Here is a 17,735-nt window from a genome sequence, read left to right on the forward strand (position 1 = left end):
CGGCAGTGACCGTGGTGAGGCCCAGATGGGAGACGCGTGGTCCTGCTGTCCCTGGGCCAGGAACGAATTGGTAGGGGTAGGGCGGGGTGGCCGTAGGTAGGGGCGGGTGGGCCAAGGGAGGCGGTGAGGGGACAGAAGAGAGGAAGGCCCGGGGCGGGGGGGGGGGGGTGCCGGATGGCCCTTTTTCCTCGGGCAGAAGTCACAGCCGCGGGGCCGAGGGGAGGACCGAGAAGGGAGGCACTGAGTGAACTCTCACAGGGACAGGCACAGGCTGGGGGTTTTTCTAAAAAGACGTATTTCTATTTTATTTCCAGATGTGATTCTCCAGCAAGCGAATAAATATAGTGGGGGAGGCGGGGGAGAGAGGTAAGGATTACGATAAATTAGAAAGAAGCCGGGGTAGGGGAAGGAAGGGCGGGTGGTGGGAGAGGTGGCAGGGAGCCCCCTGGTGGGCACGACCCCCTTCCGCGCCCGGCCGGCCCCTCCTCGGCTGCTGGCTCCATCCGGGCAGCGCTGCTCCTCTCCAGGCCGCTGGGCCTCAGGTGACCCGCTCACAGGTCCGTCACTTTGTTCTCCACCAGGGCTGCTACCTGCTGCAGGCGGCAGGCCAGCTGCATCTTCTGGCCCACGGGGTCCTCCTCCAGGGCACCGATGATCTGCCAGGGCAGAAGAGGGTGCCCTGCCTGAGGCCTCCGTGCCAGCCTGGGGGTGGGGGGGGTCCAGCAGGAGCTGCCCCAGGCCTCCCCGAGGAATCTGGACAGAAGCCACGCTCCTTCCCCAACCTGGGCCCTCCCTCCGCCCCCTGCCCAGATGGGCCCAGACACCCGCTTCCGCCGGCAGGGAGGATCCCCGGGGCCTGGCTCTGGGCTCTGGGGCCGTGCCCCTCCCCCCGCCCCCCCCCCCCCCCCGCCTCGAGCGCCCCTCCCCCCACTGGAGCGCCGCAGGCCTCACCTGGTCGTAATACCTGTGGATGTGGTTGTAGAGCTCTTGCAGAGCTTCCAGGCAGTGGGGGGCTGATGTGTAGTTCTGGGGGCAGCACGTGGAGGGGTGAGCCCCGGCCTGGACCTTAGACCCCAAACCTCCCCCCTCCACCCCGCCCCCACCCGGACATGGAGGAGTGCGCCCCCTGGGCTGCGCCTCACCCCGGAGAGCTCGGCCAGAGCCGAGTTCATCTCCTGATAGCTGGCCGGGGAGCTCTGGCGGATGTCGGAGTAGTATCTGGCAGGGGAGACACGGTTAGGCGCGGGCAGCCCCCACCCCCCAGTCCCCCCCCCCCCCCCGTGGCCCGACACCTACCTCTCCACCATCTGCTTGTAGCGAGGGATCTCCCGGGCATACAGCAGTTTGTTCACTGGGGAGTCCTGCTCCGGGTAGGGGTGGGCCTGAGCGGGGAGGCGGGGGAGCTCCGGCCCTGTCACCCTGAATGCCTCACCGGTGCCCTCCCCCCACCCCCGGGCCTCCCGGCCCGTTAGGCGCCACCACCCCAACCCCACCCCCAGGCCGGCTCAGGGCTGGGTACTGAGCCTCCGTGGCGTGTGCCCTGAGCCTTTCCTCGTCACCCCTCTGGAAGCTACCAGGGCCGGCTCTGCCTTTACCCGGCCCACTTTATGCTCCGAGATAGTGCAGGAGTCGATGAAGGTTTGGGCGATGACCGCCAGGATGGCGTCCACGTTGTCTGACACGCGCACGTCAAAGATGAGCTGTGGGTTCTTCAGGGCGTTCACCCAGAATCGCAACAGCAGGCTGGGGACACGGGTCGGCCACAGGCATCGTCAGCCCGGGCCTGGGACCTGAGTTCCGCAGGGAGCTGTCTTACGAGTCCGTGTCGGGGGCGGCCAGAAATCCAGGGTGCGTGACACCACACGTAGGTTCGCGTCCTGGCCCTGTGGCCCCCACCCCGGGCAATGTCCTTATCCCTCTGGGACTCCATGTCTCGACCGCATGGGGGCGGGGACAGTAGGCGAAGCACCTGTTAGTCTTCCAGATGTGCAAGGTCTCCGGGTCCTCAATGCCATGCTTCTCTGCCAGCTCGTCCAGGAAGTCGAACAGGTACTTGACGGCTATGGGCACGGGCCTGTTCACGCTGAGGATGGCCTGGAACGTGTCGTCCACAAACTTCTGCAGCGTGCCCTAGAAGGCATGGGAGGGGCCGTGCGGGAGGCCGGGGCGGGCTCCGTCAGGGGGTGGGGCCCCTCTACCTCTCGGGACCACGCCCTCTCCACTGCCCAGTCAGGGCCCCCCTCCGGGAACCTTCCCAGCCTTGTGGCTCCTCCCTCCAGCTCCGCAGCTACACCGACCTTCATGGAGAGCAGGCGGGTGAGGTAGATTTCTGGAATCGCCTTCGCGCGCGCCCGCTCCCGTTCTCGCTCCCTCAGGCTGCTGCGCCGGGCCTTAGCCCCTTCCGGCTCTTCGGTGGCTTTCACCAGGTGCCAGAGGTGGACCCCGCCCTCCTCGCCATCCTCCAGCATGGGGGTGTCTGAGGGCGCAGAAGCCCGGCCTCAGTCCTGTGCCCCTGCCTGCTCTCCCACACCACCGGCCGGGGATGCCCAGCCTGGGAAAAGAGAGGCAGAGAGGGTGGCAGCCGAGGGGCTCGCTCAGCCCAACACCCCGTGGTCCCAGAGCTCCCCAACCAGGACGAGCTGGCGCCCTCGTCTGCCCCAGGCCCTCGGCCCAGCCTAGAGCGTTCGCTTGCCCACTGGCGCGGTGTGGGGGACACCCAGGCAAGGCAGACGGCAAGCCCAGGGCTCCTGCCCGCCCACTTCAGCTCTGGGGCGCAGATGGGCGCATGGGGGCCGCAGGACTCACTCTCCCCCAAGGGGCAGCTCTGGGCCAGGCTCTGGGAGACGGCGCCTCCCTTGTGCAGCTGGGGGATGAGCCTCACTGTGGCTCCGTCTGGGACCTGGTGGGGCGATGAGCAGACGCTGGGCTCCCTCCCTGGCTGATCCAGAGATGGGGGCCTGCCTCCCCCCAGCACCTGCCCGCCGGTTACCTTGTAGTGCTGTAGGGTGTTGAGTCTCTTCCAGTGGTTCTGGGTCACCGAGGTCAGGTCCTCATCTGACAGGGTCAGATGACCAGCGAGACCCGAGCGCCACTCTGGGGGCACGTGGGGAGGCCGATTAGCCTGCAGCCTGTCCCCCAAGCCTGCCATTTGAAGCAAGGCCCGGCTGAGCATCTACAGGTGGGAACAGGCCCATGTGGGGACGGGGGGGGGGGGGTGTGGGCTCTCTCACCGAGGTCTAGGGCGTGCACTGAGGGCCTTTGGGAGAAGGGGGTGCCCTTGTAGACTTGGTCCAACACCTTCTCTTTGACCTGGGTGATGGTGTCTGTGTCGAGCACCCGGGCAGGCACGCGCTGTGCCGCACCGCTCCCCGCGGCCCCGCCGGCCCTGGGGCCCACCAACACCATCAGCGTCAGGGGCCGGAAGTCCACATCCTCCCGAAGCAGGCGGCTGTCATTCAGGGTCCGTTTTGCCTTGCCGGTCACGGCGTCCACGGGGCCCTTGTCCACCTGGTACTGGATGGCCCGGAGGAGCATGTACAGCGGCTCACCGGCCACCTCCTGCAAGCATCGGGACAGGCCCGTGTCAGCTCCGAGGGGAGACGCCTCCGCCCCACGCCTTCCCCCTTTCCAAGCCCTCGTAGCCCGAGGCCCCGGGGAGAATTGGGGCCAGGTCCGCGAGGCCACACGCAGCAGCCCGCGCGTGAAGCGAGGGGACGAGGTGTCACCTGGGGCGCCCCTCACCTTCAGGAAGGCGTAGAGACAGATGGACAGCCAGTTGGTAAGCAGTTTCTCTACCATGGTCTCTGTCCTGGGGGGAGCAGGCCCCAGGTCAGAGGGGGTGGTGCTGCGGGGCCACCCCGTCCCCGGGCCGAGGTGGGCAAAGGGGGGAAGCCAGGGCTCTGCCGCCCGTCGGTCCCCTTTGCCCGGGCCCCCGGGAAGGATGCCCATCTACCTCCCCACCGGTGCCTTCTGTCCTGGCCTGCCTCCTGGGGGTTCCCGGCCCTGCCCGGGCCCAGGACGGGGCAGGCGGGCAGCTCAGCGGGGAGTCCCCCAGCCCTGCTCCCGGGCCCCGTGGTCGGGCCAGAGCCAACCTGCGCAGCATGAGCTTGGGGTTCTTGTGCACGTAATGGGCGGCCAGGTCACTTAGCAGAGTCCTCATGATGTCAGTCAGGTACTCAAGCTTGCCGTGCAGCGCCAGAGACAGCAGAGAAGCCACGTGGCAGCGGTCCCGCTGGGAGAAGCCGGGCTGCTCCTCCAGGGTGTGGATGAGCTGTGGGGGGGGGGGGCACTTAGGGGAGCCCCGCGTATTCTCCCACCTTTGTGCCCCCACCCGCTGCCCGGCCCCGCCGCACCCCCGCCCCCGGGCGCCCTGCCCAGCCGCGTAGTCCTCACCGTGAGGAGGAAGAGCTTGCTGTTGAGCAGGTTGGAGAGCTGCGTCAGGCCCTGGCGCACGGGGGCGCGGCGGCCCTCTTCGCCGGGCCCCTCGGGTGCGGGCTGCGGTGGGCAGCCGCCGCGCCCCGGGAAGAAGACTCGCTCGGCATACGTGTGGTAGTCCAGGAAGGGGATCCCGCTGGCCTCCAGGTCGCTGCTGAGGTCGGTCATCTCGGTCATCAGGTCTGCGGGCCGGGAGTCACCCAGGTGTGGGCTCGGGCCCAGCTGGACCCTCCGCCCACCGCCCCCTCCCCGCGGCCCCCACCCCACCTGTGAACTCCTTGCGGCACTGGTCACCCACGCCAGTCTCCAGGTTCTCCAGCTGCACCAGAACCTTCTGATAGTCCCGCAGGGCCTGCTTGCTCTTGTGCCTGCAGCCCGGGGACCAGGTGTCAGCCGCGGGCCCGAGCCTGGGGGGGCCGAGGTCACCGAGCCAGGGTGGCCAGCTGCCTGGAGGCCTGGCGCGGGGGGGGGGGGGCGCCTCTGCACCAGTGAAAGGGCAAGCCCGCGCAGGGGTCGCGGGGCGCTCTCACCTGTACATGAGGGTGAGGAGGAGTACAGCGGCAATGAGAACCGCCGCGCCCATGCCCAGGCCCACCTGGGCCTCCACAGGGAAGGCGGACAGAGGGGGCTCCGTCTCGTACTGGACGGGGCCCAGGGCCAGGCGCACGTTGCCCATCTGAACCTGGGGGGACGGGGCGCCTGAGTGCGGGCCTTCAGGGCTCCGCGCGCCCAGCCGCCAAGGCACCCAGAGCCCCGCCTCACCACGAACTGCGGCAGGCTACTGGAGCCGTTGGCCGGCTGGGGGGCCCGCGACGGCGGCTCGCAGTAGAGGTGGGTGAGCGTGAGGGTCTTCACCAGGCACTCGCCGTCACCGATGTGCACGCGCACCTCCTCCTTGCTGATCCCCAGGTTGAGGCCCTGGCCCTGGGAGACACACGGGGGGGGGGGGGGGAGGGGGCTCGAGCCAGGACGGCCAGCCTAGGCGCGTGCTTCCCGCACAGAGCCGGCCGGCGGAAGCCCTCACCTCCACGTCCAGGACGTTGCCCGGCTTGAGGCGGTAGGGGCGGGCGGGCTCCTCGCGGCTGAGGGGGGCCAGGCGGGGGTTGGGCTGGTACAGGAAGTCCTGGCCCCCGCTGGCGCTGGCGAAGTCTACGTGCACGTTGTCTAGGGTGAAAAAGACCCGCTGCGGGTGCGCCCCATCTGGCACGGCAGGGCTCTGGCACAGGAGGAGGCTGGACGAGTTGACGGAACAGACGGTGGAGCACTAGGAGGCAGCCGGGGGCAGGACCAGGTGGGGTGAGCTGGGGCTCCCTCGCTCGCTCCCTGGGGGCCAGGTGGACCCCGGGCCCCCGTCCCCCCTCCGCGGGCACGACCGGCCCCGCCGCCGGCCCGTGGGGCGCTCACCTGCAGCAGGCCTCCCTCGAGCTGGATACAAGCCTGGGGGGCTGCAGCGGGGGCCCCGCAGCTCCTCGTCGGGGTTGAGGCCGGGGGCCGGGCCCCTGCGACCCGCATCTCCGCCGGGGCCTCCAGCCACACGGACAGCAGGGGCTGCCGCACCGCGTCCAGGCCCGTGCCCCTGGCTCGGATCAGCCGCCCGCCCCTGTGCCGGGGCGGCAGTCAGCAGGGGCGGGGCGCGGGCGGGAGGCCCCGCCCCCGCCCCGCCTCCCCGGCCAGGTGCGGCGGCGACCCCGAGCGGACCGGGTCCTCACCCCCGGAAGCTGACGCTGGGCTCTGCGGCCACGAGCTGGGGGTTGGCGGTGTAGTGGAACGGGCTGGTGGGCAGCGTGCGCTGGGCGTGGCCAAACACCACTCGAACCACAGCGTCTCCCGGGCTGGCCTGGGACGTGGTGTGGCACACAATGGCCTCGGGACACACCGGCTCCCGGCTGCAGGGTGGGGAGGGGTCTGGCATCTTGCGCTCTAGCCTGGGCCTGGCCACCCCACCAGAGACCCAACGTCGCCTCCCTCAGTGAGGGCACAGGGTACTAGGGATGGGCACAGTGGCCATTTCTGTTGCACTTTGATGGGGGCTTTTAGGGAGCCCTGAGTCCACTGCCCCCAGTACATGAGGGGACAGTGAGGCCTGCAGGGAATGCCCCGAGCTGACAGCAGCCGGCTTGGGGCCAGGAGGAGAGACACTCACATAGGACAGGGTTGTCCACCCACAAAGACGCTGACGTTGCCTCCTGTCTGCAGGTGCTGCCCGTGGATGGTGAGCTGGGTACCCCCTGCCTGGGGGCCCCACTGGGGGCTCAGGCTCAGCAGGACGGGGTCCTGGGGGACAGAGCAGCCTGCGGCAGCCATGGCAGCCTGGCCTGGCGCTCGCTCACCTCGGCTCTGGTCCCCGAGGCACTCGTGCTTCGTCACCCGGGCCACCGCCCACCACACCCTCCTTCCGGAACCCCTGTGTCAGGGCTTCTGCAGCCCCGCGGCTCTCCTTCCAGCTGCCCTGCCCTCGGAGGGGGCTCTTCTCTCCTCACTGCGTCTCTGCCCCTCGGGACGGCCTCCTCTGCCACGGCTTACACCTCCCAGCCCCCCACCCCCACCCCAGCTCTAAACCCTGAGATCCAATCACCACCTTCGGGCGCCGCAGAACTCCCGATACTAACCGGGCCCTGCCTCCCTCCGCTCCCGCCCGCCCTGGGCTTCCTGGCTTCAGAATTAGCCCCAGTGGATGGCGGGGGCTCAAGCTAGTGTCTGGAGGCGACCCCGCTCTCCCTCACTCCCGAGCTGTGCCGGCCGGAAGCTCCAGTCCCTCACTGCCCTCCTCCCCGCACCGGGACAGATGCCACCACTGTCCTCGGCTCAGGGGCCTGAACGAACAGTCAGATCCGCGGCTTCGCTCCTGGACGAGTGGCGGCCCTTCGTGCGACCTCCCAGGCCAACTTTGAAAGCCCCACCTAGATGTCCATGCCCTCCTGCCCCTCCCTCCTACTGTCGCTCTGTGCGGGGACCGCCCAGCCGTGGGCACTGACCTGGTAGGTGAAATGCTGGGTTGAGACGCCTGGTGGCCGATTCTTAATGGCCACTTGGACTGGCCCTGTGGTGCCGTTGGGGGCAGGGGATGTCACGCACACAATCCTGGGGAATGGAGACCCGGTGGCTGGTCGGGCCCTCCCTCAGCAGGAGCCGTGGGCCACTCACCGGCCACTGCCCGGGACCTGCGCCCTCTCGCTGCCAGCTCCCCTCTCCTCCCCTCCCCTGGCTCATCTTCCTTTGGCGCATCTGGCCCGGGCCCACGTTCCTTGGCTCCAGGCCTCCCCTCTCTGGGCAGCCGCTCTCTGAGGGCCTCCCCGGGAGGGCATCCCTCCCCCGCCCCCCGGGCAGCTAGGATGCCTCACCGGGCAGAGGTGCGGTAGAGGGAGGGCTCAGGGCTGCAGGGCCGGCCAGCCACATTCACGGCGTCTCGCACCTCAGCAAAGTCCCGGCCCAGGTTGGAGCCCCGGATGGTGAGGGCCAAGCCGCCCTCGGGGGGCCCGGTCAGGGGCTCGATCTGCGGCAGGGAAGGGTGACGATGGAGTGTTCGGATCCCACATCCGACCTGCAGTAGGGGTGCCCAGCCAGCTGACCGGCCCGAGGCAGGACAGAGCCGCTAGGGCTCTGCTGAGCGCAGCTGAGCGCAGGCTGGTCTGACCTGGGTGGGGTCAGGAGAGTGGAGAGCGTGGCAGGGCGGATGGGGAGGGGGTGGGAGGGTGGGCCGTGGGATGGGGGGCGCTCACTGCGTCGATGCTGGGCGTGGGACACAGCAGCTCCACGGCCCCGGGGGGGCATAGAGGACCGTAGCGACAGGCGGGCTGCCCGTGGCTGCACCACAGACAGCCCAGGCTTCCGTTGGCCGCCTGGCAGCGGCTGCAGTCGGGGTGGCCCACGGCACAGTCATACAGGGTCACTAGGGAAGGCCAGGCGGTGCACTGAGGCGCATCCCGTCTGCCACACGCCTTGTGCCACCCGCCCTGCCGTCCCCAAGCTCACCATGAAGAGCGTGGGCATTGTCCAGCCGTTGCCCCTTGCCCCGGGTGATATAGATGGGCACCGGGAGCTCCTGCTGGGCCGTGGAGGGGTAGAACTGTGGGTGGAGGGTGGGGTCAGGCTGGGCCCGACTCAGGATGCCCCTGGCCCCCCGTCTCCTCCAGGACCCTCCTCCCAGAATGGGTGCCTCGCTTCCGTGCCCACGTCTCCCGGCAGACTGCGAGCCTGGGGCAGAGGCCGTGGGTGCCATGTTCCCGCTGCACGCCCCGGGCCTACGCAGAGCAGGCCTCGGGATGGCGACAGGACACCGATGGCCCGGAAGGGCCTGCGAGGCAAGGGCCGTGCGGGGCCCCCGAGGGCTACAGAAAGTGTGTGGTGGCAGCTGAGGCTGCGGGGCGGCCACACACCTGCTGGGCCTGGCAGTAGATGAGGCCCACGTCCCCGGCCGTCTCTTCCAGAGAGGCCGGCAGCCTTCGAAGTTCTCCGGGCAGCTCCAGCCAGCAGTGGTACGAGGCGGGCAGGCTCTGGGAGTGGACGTCGTCAGGACCCTGGACACGGTCAGCCCCCCCCCACCATCCCCATCCCCCACTCACTCCGAAATGCTGAAGGTTCCGCACGCGCAGGGCCAAACGGCTCTCCCAACCGACAGGCACCAGGAGGGGACCCGCTGGGCCCTCCACCCGGGGACAGGCCCCTGGGCCACGCACCTGGACATCCGTCTGCGGAAAGGAGACCCTTTAGCCCTTCGGAAGTTGAGGGGCCCGGGCAGGGCATAGCGTGGGTCGGGGGCTGGGCCCACCCACCTCCTGGGCACTGTAGACGGTCACCTCCCCCTCTGGGCAGTGCTCCCCGTACACACAGCGGCTGCTCCGTGGGCACCAGTGGCACCGCCAGAGGCTGCCCACACAAGCGCGGCACCTGGAGGGGCGGGGGGGGGGGGCGGTGGCTGCTCAGGCTGGGCTCCGTCGGGGGCTGCCACCCCTGCCCAGCAGCCAGGCCCAGCACTCACGGGGCGGCCGCCTCCAAGGCCTGGACAGCGCTGCAGTCGTAGAAGGAGAAGTTGGTGGCGGCCACGGCCACGTCCTCAAACATCAAAGCCAGGGGCAAGGTGACGTGGTCTGGGAGGGGATGGTGGTAGGTCATGCGGCTCCTGCCCCTGCAGCTCCCGTCCCGGTCCCCAACCTCCCCGCCCCAGGGGCCCCTCACCTGTGCCTGGAGGGTTAAGAGGCAGCTGATCTTGGGGAGGAGTGATGCAGGCTACGTGGGGCCCTTCCACGTGAGCCAAACTGTCGTAGTCCCCAAAGGCGCAATGGAAGTATTCATCCATGGCCAGGGTGGGCAGCCGAGGGACAGACAAGGTGACCTGGGACACACGCAAGGAAAACAGAGCAGGCAGGGGCTTCTCGGTGTGTGTGTGTGTGGGGGGGGGGGTGTCTCAGCAAAGGAGATGCTGCTAGGGCAGAGCAGGGGTGAGGGCGGAGCGGGGTGGGAGCAGAGACAGCAGGACAGGAGGCCGGGGAGGCCTGGGGGCAGCCCCCCACCCCCACCACCGCAGGCAGCTAGCGGCGGGCATCTTACCACGCCCTGCTCCTGGCGCGGGCGGTGGGCCGGCAGCAAGGTCTGCACATGCGGGCAGTGGCTGTCCTCGTAGCTCCACAGCCACTGGTTGGCCTGGGCTGCTCGGTCGCATTGGCCCTTGCGGGTACACCTGTGGGACAGGGGCCCGTTGGCCCGCCACGTGGGTCTCAGGGGGAGTGAAAGGGACTACGCTCAAGAGGAAGGGGCCGAGGGGGCGCCTGGGTGTCTCAGTCACTTGAGTGTCCGACTTCGGCTCAGGTCATGATCTCGCGTTTCATGGGTTCGAGCCCCGCGTCGGGCCCTGTGCCGACAGCTTGGAGCCTGGACCCTGCTTCAGGTTCTGGGTCTCCCTCGCTCTCTGCCCCTGCCCTGCTCGTTCTCCATCTGTCTCCCTCCCTCCCTCCCTCCCTCTCTCTCTCTCTCTCCCAAAAATAAATGAAACATTAAAAAATATATATATAAACATTAAAAAAAAAAGAGGAAGGGGCCAAGCAGACAGGGCTTCCCGGTCAGTGTGCAGGCTTTGGGGGCCACTGCCCCACGGGGAAGGCTTGCCACCGGAGGAGGCCTGGCTGGGGGCGGGGCTGGCAAAGGAGGAGGAAGCAGGCTGGGCCTCCAGGGGCAGGGTGGAGGCAGTGCCCCTGGGGCGCCCTCGGGCACACACCGCCTGTCGGCCGCGCTCACCTGCCCTGGAGGACGCACCAGCCGCACAGCGGGTCCCGGGCCTGGAGGCAGCTGGCACAGTCAGGGAACTGGGGGCACGCTGCCACGGGCACCCGGTCCACCTGCGGGGGCGGCAAGGGCCAGGGGCGGTGGGTGCGGGGACTCGGGGTGCGTGTGCCCTCCCTGCCCCGGGACAAGCCTCACCCGCTGGGCAGTCAGGACGTAGAGGTGGCTGCCCCTGCCGTCCACCAGCAGGTCTGGGCTGATAGCTGAGCCCAGAAGCCCCACTTGCTGGGAGTGGTACACCTGGCCTCGGGAGCCGTTGACAAAGACCTGGAGGGACGACAAGGCCTGCTCCCGAGATGGCCACGGGCCAGCCACCCAGGGCACGTGCTCTCCTCTCGGTTGGGGCTCCCGGGAGGCACCCTTTCCCGTAGAGCCGGCTCTCCTTCCTGCCAGACCGGGGAGGCCGGGCCATGGGCCGTGCGTGGGAGTGGGGCGGGACGCCCTGTTCTGCCGGCGTCACCTCCCGCTTTGGGCATCACCCGGCCACCCCGGCTAAGGGCCTTGGGAGCCAGGGGCAGGAGGGCAGCTGCAGGGATGTGAGCAGGTCACGAGGAGGCCAGAGTCTGCCTCGCAGAGACCTCCGGGGCCAGGCCGGCTCTGGGGACCGGGCACTGCCCACCCTATCCCCCTATCCCCGTGGCAATCCTGCCCGCCTTGACCGCTGGCTCCCGCTACGATCTGGAGCAACGGGGGCTGCCCAGGAGGTTCCTGGGAAGTCATCCTAAGTCACGCACCTAGGCGTCCCAGGAGGCGGCACCCAGCCAGCCATCAGTGTGTGGCGTGGCCTTCCGACCTGTCAGTGGGACGTGGCCCGAGAGGCGCAAGGGACCTGGGGCTTCCCCGAGCAGGGCAGGGGCACCCCCAGTCAAGCCAGTGAGGCCAGGCCTCGCCGGGCAGTGTGGAGGCCTTTGGCGCTCGGGGCCCAGGGCTCCGGCAGCCCCTCCTCCGTCAGGGCCTCACCTTATGCAGCTGCCCCTGGGTGTCCCCCAGGACAGCTATCGTGTGCCCATCTGCCTGGAGGCCTGTCACGGCGCTGATGGGCTGCCGGAGCTGCAGCAGCGGCCTGGCCTCCAGGGGCTGGCGGCCAGCAATGGGGCTGGGCGTGTGCTCGTCACCGCAGGGGTATGACTCGGGGGAGTCCTGAGTGGACAGGGAGGGGATCAGATTCCTGGAAGAGGCAGGAAGTGCCTTCCCCCGGGCCCAGAGCTAGTCAAGGCTGGAGGGCGAGGCCAGGGAACCCTGGGGGACCCGGGACAGAGTGGTCAGGCCCCCAGCCCCGTGTCAGGACAAGCTCACACAGCAGAGGGACACAGGCCAAGGGCAGCTAGGAGCCTGCCCCTCCCGGACATCCTCTAAGCAGCCGGTTGTCACCTGACAGCATCCAGCCACCCACAGCCCGGGACTACGTGTGGCGGTCCCTGCCTTGGGCCGAGAGACACCGCGGAGCGACAGGGACGGAGAGGCAGGCCAGGCAAGACGGGGCCGCCTCACGAAGGCGGCACACAAAGCCCGCGGTGACAGGGGCACTCACGGGGGGCAGGGCGACGCAGCGAGACGTGACTCCGTACTCCACGGAGGCCTCCTCCGTGCCGCTGGGGCCCCGGCCACCCGCCGTGTAGCAAAGGCGCCGGGCCCGGTCCATGCTCCCGTCCAGCTCAGCCAAGGGAAAGGCGCACAGGGCCGCCTGCGCCCCGCTGGGGCCTGCGGCAAACGCCCCCAGCAAGGTGGTCGGGGCGAGGAAGGCAGCCTGGATGAGGCCCTGGCCCTGGCAGGTGAGGGGCACCTCCACGTAGGAGTAAAGGTTGGCATCCCCGAGACAGAGCCGGGCCACGTAGGAGCGGTACTCGGCCTGCGCCCGCGCGCCCCGGCGGCGGAAGACGAAGTAGGCGGAGCGGGCGTTGGCAAAGGCCCCCACGTAGCTGTTGTTGTAGTCCGAGAAGTCGCCCACCACCAGGCGGCCCAGGCCCTCGCTGGAGAAGGGCTGCGGCCCGGCCAGCTGGCGCACGGTCAGGGGCGGCACCCCTCCCGACAGCTTGCCCGCCAGGCCTCTGGCCACCAGCAGGAGGTCCCGGCCTGGCGTAGGCACCACCAGGCCCACCGTGGCCACCCCCGGGGCGTTGGCGGCCACGAACTGCCCGTCGCCAGGGTCCTCGGCCTGGTACAGCACCTGGGCCACATCGTCAAGGCGCCGCTTCTCACACACGCCCTGCCGCACCTGCCCGCAGGCCACGAGCTCCCCGGCCCGGCCGCTCACCAGCAGCAGCTGGTTGGCGTTGTCGGTGAGCCGGGCCTGCGGGCAGTCCGCCGGGTCACGGAAGGGCACGCAGTCGGGACTGTCGAACACAGGGCCGGTGACAGCCACGGCCTCCAGCTGCAGCTCGGGGCTGAGCTGGAAGAGGCGGTTCACGGCGCCCACGTAGAGGGTGCCGCGGCCAGGGGCCAGGGCCAAGTGGTTGAAGGTGGTGTTGGGGGCGGAGAAGTGACGGGCCTCGGCCAGGGGCGGCGGCGGGCACAGCAGCAGCACGAGCAGGAGGTGGGGCCCGAGGGGAGGCCGGGGAGCCATCACAGGTACCTGGGGGGAGAGCGCAGCCAAGCGAGGCCTGGTCGGGGCGGGGGGCGGCGGGGGGGCGGGGGGAGAGCACCAGCCTCCACACCCTATGCCCGCACGTGTCAGGGCAGTGAAAGTCACCGACGAAGAGGGGTGGAGAGAGCACCAGAGGAAGAGGAGGATCCGGAAGGGAGACAGGAAGGGAGGCAGAGGACAGAGAGAGAGACAGAGGGAGACAGGGAGAAAAGGGGCAGAGAGAGAGACAGAGAGAGGCACAGAGTGTCCACGAGATGGGGAGAGGGTGGGCTGGGGCGCACACACACGTGTGCCCGAGGAAAGAATTTCTCTCGTCTCCTACGTCTTAAGCATCTACATTGTTGAAGGACGGGGCGGGTCCTGAAAAGGCACAAGAACAAAACAGAAGGACTCTGAGCCACGGAGGGGCAGTGAGAGAGGGGAAAGGGCGGGAGAGGAGGGAGGGGCAGGGGAGAAGCGGGAGGTGCTGATGGGGAGACACCAGGGGAGGCAGAGAGGCCGCGGCAGCCAGGCAAGCGGGAAGGGGAGGGAAAGACAAGGAAGAGGACAGGGACGTAGAACAAAGGCTGGTGGCAGTTGTCAGCCTGGGGGCAAGGGGAGCAGGGCCACCATGCAAGGTGGGGGACAGCCACAGCACGAGAGAGAGAGACACGGTGAGGGCATGGAGAGAAACCTCGCCCCGGGCAGGCAGGGCCAGCTGTAAAGAGGGACCCTCTCCAGGGCGCCTGGGTGGCTCAGCCAGCTGAGCGTCCGACTTCGGCTCAGGTCGCGATCTCGAGGTTCGCGGGTTCGAGCCCCGCGTCGGGCTCCGTGCTGACAGCTCGGAGCCTGGAGCCTGCCTCGGATTCTGAGTCTCCCTCTCTGTCTCTCTGCCCCTTCCCCGCTCACGTGGCAATGGAGGCAGGGCAGAGGAGAGGGCTGGGAGGGGGTCAGAGCGGGGACTGGGGGACACCTGGGGGCCAGCCAGAGTGGGCACTTGGGGAGGCCGTGGGGAAGCACCGAGAGATGACACCGGGTGCAGGGGTAGAGCGGGGGCCCCAGCCCCGGGGTGCTGACGTGCAGGCGTGAGAGAGAGAGAGAGAGAGAGAGAGAGAAGGGTGAGCCTGCCTGAGGAGAGGGCACTCGGGGGCGAAGCCAGGCCTGGGCACCCCCACCCCCACCCATGTGGAGCCATTCGGAGCTCACGCTAAAGCTATCTCCCTTGGGCCGGTGGGGGCCCCGAGCCTCCAGAGGAGGCCGCCCCGCGTCCCGGCCCCTGCTCCACAACCTCGGGTCCCCGCGGCTGCCAGGTGACGAGGCGACAGGACGCGCCGGCTCACCACGCAGAGCTCCCGGGCGCAGAGCCGCAGAGAAGGGGACAGAGTCCAGGTCCTAAGTTGGGCTGGGGTCCTGCGCAGCTGGGCACGGCCCCCGCTGTCCCTGGGTGCCCTGCGGCTTGGCGGCGGAGACGCCAGCCCGGGCCCCGGCGGGTGTGCCGGCTGGAGGCAGAGCCCCGAGGAAGGCCCCCCGGAGCCCCTTATCTCAGGGACACAGACAGGAAGGTCAGGCCCGGCCTGGGGACAGGGGCGTTTCCTGTGGACCCGGGATCTCGGCGGCCAGGCCCGGGCTGTGTGGGTGAGGGGAACAGACGCGGTGCACGGGAGCCCCGCGCCCGGGCTCCCCTGGACCACTGTGCCTGCCCTGCCTCGTACCCCCGCCCCCCGCCCCTGGCACCACGTCTGTGGACGGGGGACCCAGGCGCTTACCGCCTCGAAGAGGAGCGACAGAGGGGTCTCCCGGGCAGCGTGGCGCCGAGGGAGGCCCATCTCCTCAGTTTGGCCGGCCCAGGGCGGCGGCGACGGGCACAAGGCGGCTGTGGGGGGCATTGTCCTGAGTGGGAGGGAGACACTGGAGCCTCGGCCCCGGGGGAGGAGGGAGGCCAGGGGGGCCAAGGGCCCGGCGGCTGGGCTCCACCGCAGCTGGCAGCTTTGTGAATAGTGGCCGGGCCAAGGCAGCCCTGCCTCCACCCCAACAATGTCCCCTCTGTCCGCGGGCCTGGGCCGGGGACTCACTGTCTGGTGCTCTCACCCCCACCCGGGCTGTTCGGGCCGGGGGGCTCCCCGCCACGCCCCACCCCCAGAGAGACACCCCCCGGGACCTGGGGACAAAGAACAGGGTTTCTTCAAGCCAGCAAAATGAGACCCACACGGCCGGCCCCGGCCCACTCCCGCCCCGTGCCGGCCAGCGTGCGCCTCTGTGTCCCGCCCCCCGGGGTCCCTGTGAAGGGCACAGGGTAGGCCACTGGGCCCCCACAGGAAGGTCAGGGCGCTGAGCCCCTGCGATGCCAGCCTCAGCCTTGGTAGCCTTGGTGCCCGGTCGAAGTGCCAGTCCTGGCCCTCAATGCCTGCCTTTGTCCGGGCTGGGGGCCGGGAGATGCTGACAAAGGCAGCCCGTCCAGGAGACCTTGCACCCCCACCCCCACCCCCTTGGCCCAGAATAAGACTTTCCAGAGAGCAAGCGACCTGTGTCCATCCAGCCCCGCCCCGGGGGACTGGGAAAGTCGTGCCAGGTGCAGCATGATGGTAGGGGGCGGTGCCCGTGGGGGGGGGTGCTGTGGGGGGGGGCTGAGGCAGAGAGGATGCGCACGAGGGGGCGGGGGCATGGCCCCCAGGAACCCAGTACTTGGCCTCAGTCGTGGCAACCGGTTTCCCTCGCCCGGGGAAACACGGGCCTGAGATGGGCCTAGAGGTCCCCTCTGCGTGTGGGGCGCAGGAGGGGGTGGGAAGGGAGTGGCGACCGGCAGCTGGCTCTCCGGCCAACCTCACAGGGCACCGTCTGCACCCCAGGCTGGCAGAGCAGGGGCCCTGGGCTGTGACGGGGGGGGGGGCAGGTGCACACGGGGTGGGGTGCCCACTTTCTCCACGGCGCACCACAGCAGCAGCTTCGGGGCAAGGTGGTGGCAGCGGGGCTCACTGCCACCCGGTCGGGCCGGTTGGGTGGCGGTGGGGGTGGGGAGCCAGGCGGGCCTCCTCCCTACCCTGCCCCCTGCCCCCAGCCCCGCCAGCTTTCCCATTTGGGGGTTAGAAGCCTGGGGTCCCACCTCCCAGCTCCAGGGCGCCCCCCTCAGGGGGTGCCGTGCCCCTAAGGCCTCGGGAGGTGTTGGACCGGGGCGCCTGATGGCCTTTGCCCTCTCCGGCAAGCGGGCCCTGCAGACCCCCGGCTTCTCCCAGACCCAGCACGCCCCAAGGCAGCACCCCACGACCCAGCGTCCCTTGCACCCCGCGTCCTCGCCAGCCCCAGTTCCTGCCTACCTGGGTGGGCCGCTGGCAGGGGTTGAAGAGCCGCTGGCAGTGCCCGAAGTGCGTCCCCAGCACAGCCCTGGCCTCCCTCCCACAACGCAATCGCGCCCAACCCCACTTCTCCTGGCGGGGCCTGCCTGGGCCGCCCGGCCCCTCCCCGCCCACCCCTGTGACTGCCGGTGCAGGGCAGGGCGTTGCTGCCCTCTGCTGGCCTCAGTGGGCACCTGGCTGGAGCAGGTGAGAGCGGGCAGTGCCCTCCCGTTGGGTGGGCAGGCAGGCATTCCGTAGCGCCTACCGGGTGCCGGTCTTGGGCCTCGCAGTGGCGCCGTTCAGAGACAAAGCCCACTGCCACCTGATCCAAGGGTGTCTGTCCCGGGCCTGGGTGGGGGGTGGGCAGAACTACGTGCCCACCGATGAGGGTCCACTGCTGGAACAGCTCATCTCTGGAGGACACCTCGCGTGGGAGGGAGAGGAGGCAAGTCTACGGGGGCTCAGGGCATCAGGGAGAGCTTCACAGAGGAAGTGAGATTTAAGCTGACCTTGAACCACACATTTCTGCTACTTCTGATGTCCTCCTGACCATCAGGGCTGCTCTAAGTGTTCTGCGTGTGTGAACTCATTCACCCCTTACCGTGACCCCAGAAGGGGTACCCTGATTTTCTACAGTTCACAGGTGGGGAAACTGAGGCATGAGAGGCTAGGAAACTTGCACAAAGTTGCAGGGCTAGTTAATGGCAAGGCTAAGAGTCAACTGTAGGGCCCCTGCACTTAACCAGCAGGCCACGTGGCCCTGAACTATGAACCAAGGCAGGCATTGGGCAGCAGGGGAGATGGGGACTGCCCGATGCCAGGCCTGCAGGTGACATAGGCGCACGTGCCTCCCCCTGCCTGGAGCACAGTTTTCGTCGAACGGGATGCAGAGGTCAGCCAATCAGGGAGAACTTAGACTTACGGCAAAAGTCACCATGACCTTGTAAATAGCTCGGAATTTGGACAAGCGTAAGCTGGTGGCCCTGGGTGGAGAGCGTGGGAGAATGTGGACCGGTGGTGGCTATGGGCACGTGGAGAGGTGGGTATGCTCCAGATGTGCCGGAGGGGGCAGAATCCTGGAGACCTGGTGTCCCATGGGGTGTAGGCAGTGCGGGCAGGAGAATCCGGGGGAC

The 17,735-nt window shown here is 69.0% G+C and overlaps 1 protein-coding gene across 9 annotated transcripts; it reads right to left on the minus strand.

Annotated features, from left to right (window-relative positions):
* Positions 1 to 276: 276 nt before the first annotated feature.
* On the minus strand, positions 277 to 16,657 carry PLXNB3 (plexin B3). Of its 9 annotated transcripts, none has more exons than XM_047098457.1 (36): positions 16,585 to 16,657; positions 15,040 to 15,163; positions 12,242 to 13,282; positions 11,671 to 11,850; positions 10,849 to 10,977; positions 10,666 to 10,766; positions 9,982 to 10,111; positions 9,610 to 9,766; positions 9,413 to 9,521; positions 9,207 to 9,321; positions 8,997 to 9,122; positions 8,811 to 8,927; positions 8,407 to 8,500; positions 8,154 to 8,323; positions 7,776 to 7,927; positions 7,410 to 7,515; positions 6,578 to 6,708; positions 6,144 to 6,320; positions 5,839 to 6,034; positions 5,459 to 5,698; positions 5,197 to 5,358; positions 4,965 to 5,116; positions 4,702 to 4,802; positions 4,393 to 4,616; positions 4,092 to 4,270; positions 3,742 to 3,808; positions 3,231 to 3,558; positions 2,990 to 3,093; positions 2,806 to 2,899; positions 2,298 to 2,476; positions 1,970 to 2,130; positions 1,596 to 1,743; positions 1,297 to 1,361; positions 1,143 to 1,218; positions 952 to 1,026; positions 277 to 656 (listed from the first exon to the last, which is right to left on the minus strand). In XM_047098457.1, the coding sequence occupies exons 2-36, from the start codon at positions 15,157 to 15,159 to the stop codon at positions 552 to 554; spliced, it is 5,811 nt and encodes a 1,936-aa protein (XP_046954413.1). In that variant the 5' UTR covers positions 15,160 to 15,163; positions 16,585 to 16,657; the 3' UTR covers positions 277 to 551. The 9 variants fall into 9 exon arrangements, with proteins under 9 accessions (XP_046954413.1, XP_046954411.1, XP_046954410.1 ...); XM_047098455.1 differs by having other exon boundaries at positions 1,297 to 1,382; XM_047098454.1 differs by having other exon boundaries at positions 2,990 to 3,141.
* Between the last annotated feature and the right edge of the window lie 1,078 nt (positions 16,658 to 17,735).

Source organism: Lynx rufus, unplaced genomic scaffold, assembly GCF_022079265.1.
Source record: "Lynx rufus isolate CCGP_SWC_20201006 ecotype Redwood Valley unplaced genomic scaffold, mLynRuf1.p SCAF_49, whole genome shotgun sequence".
Classification (NCBI taxonomy): domain Eukaryota; kingdom Metazoa; phylum Chordata; class Mammalia; order Carnivora; family Felidae; genus Lynx; species Lynx rufus.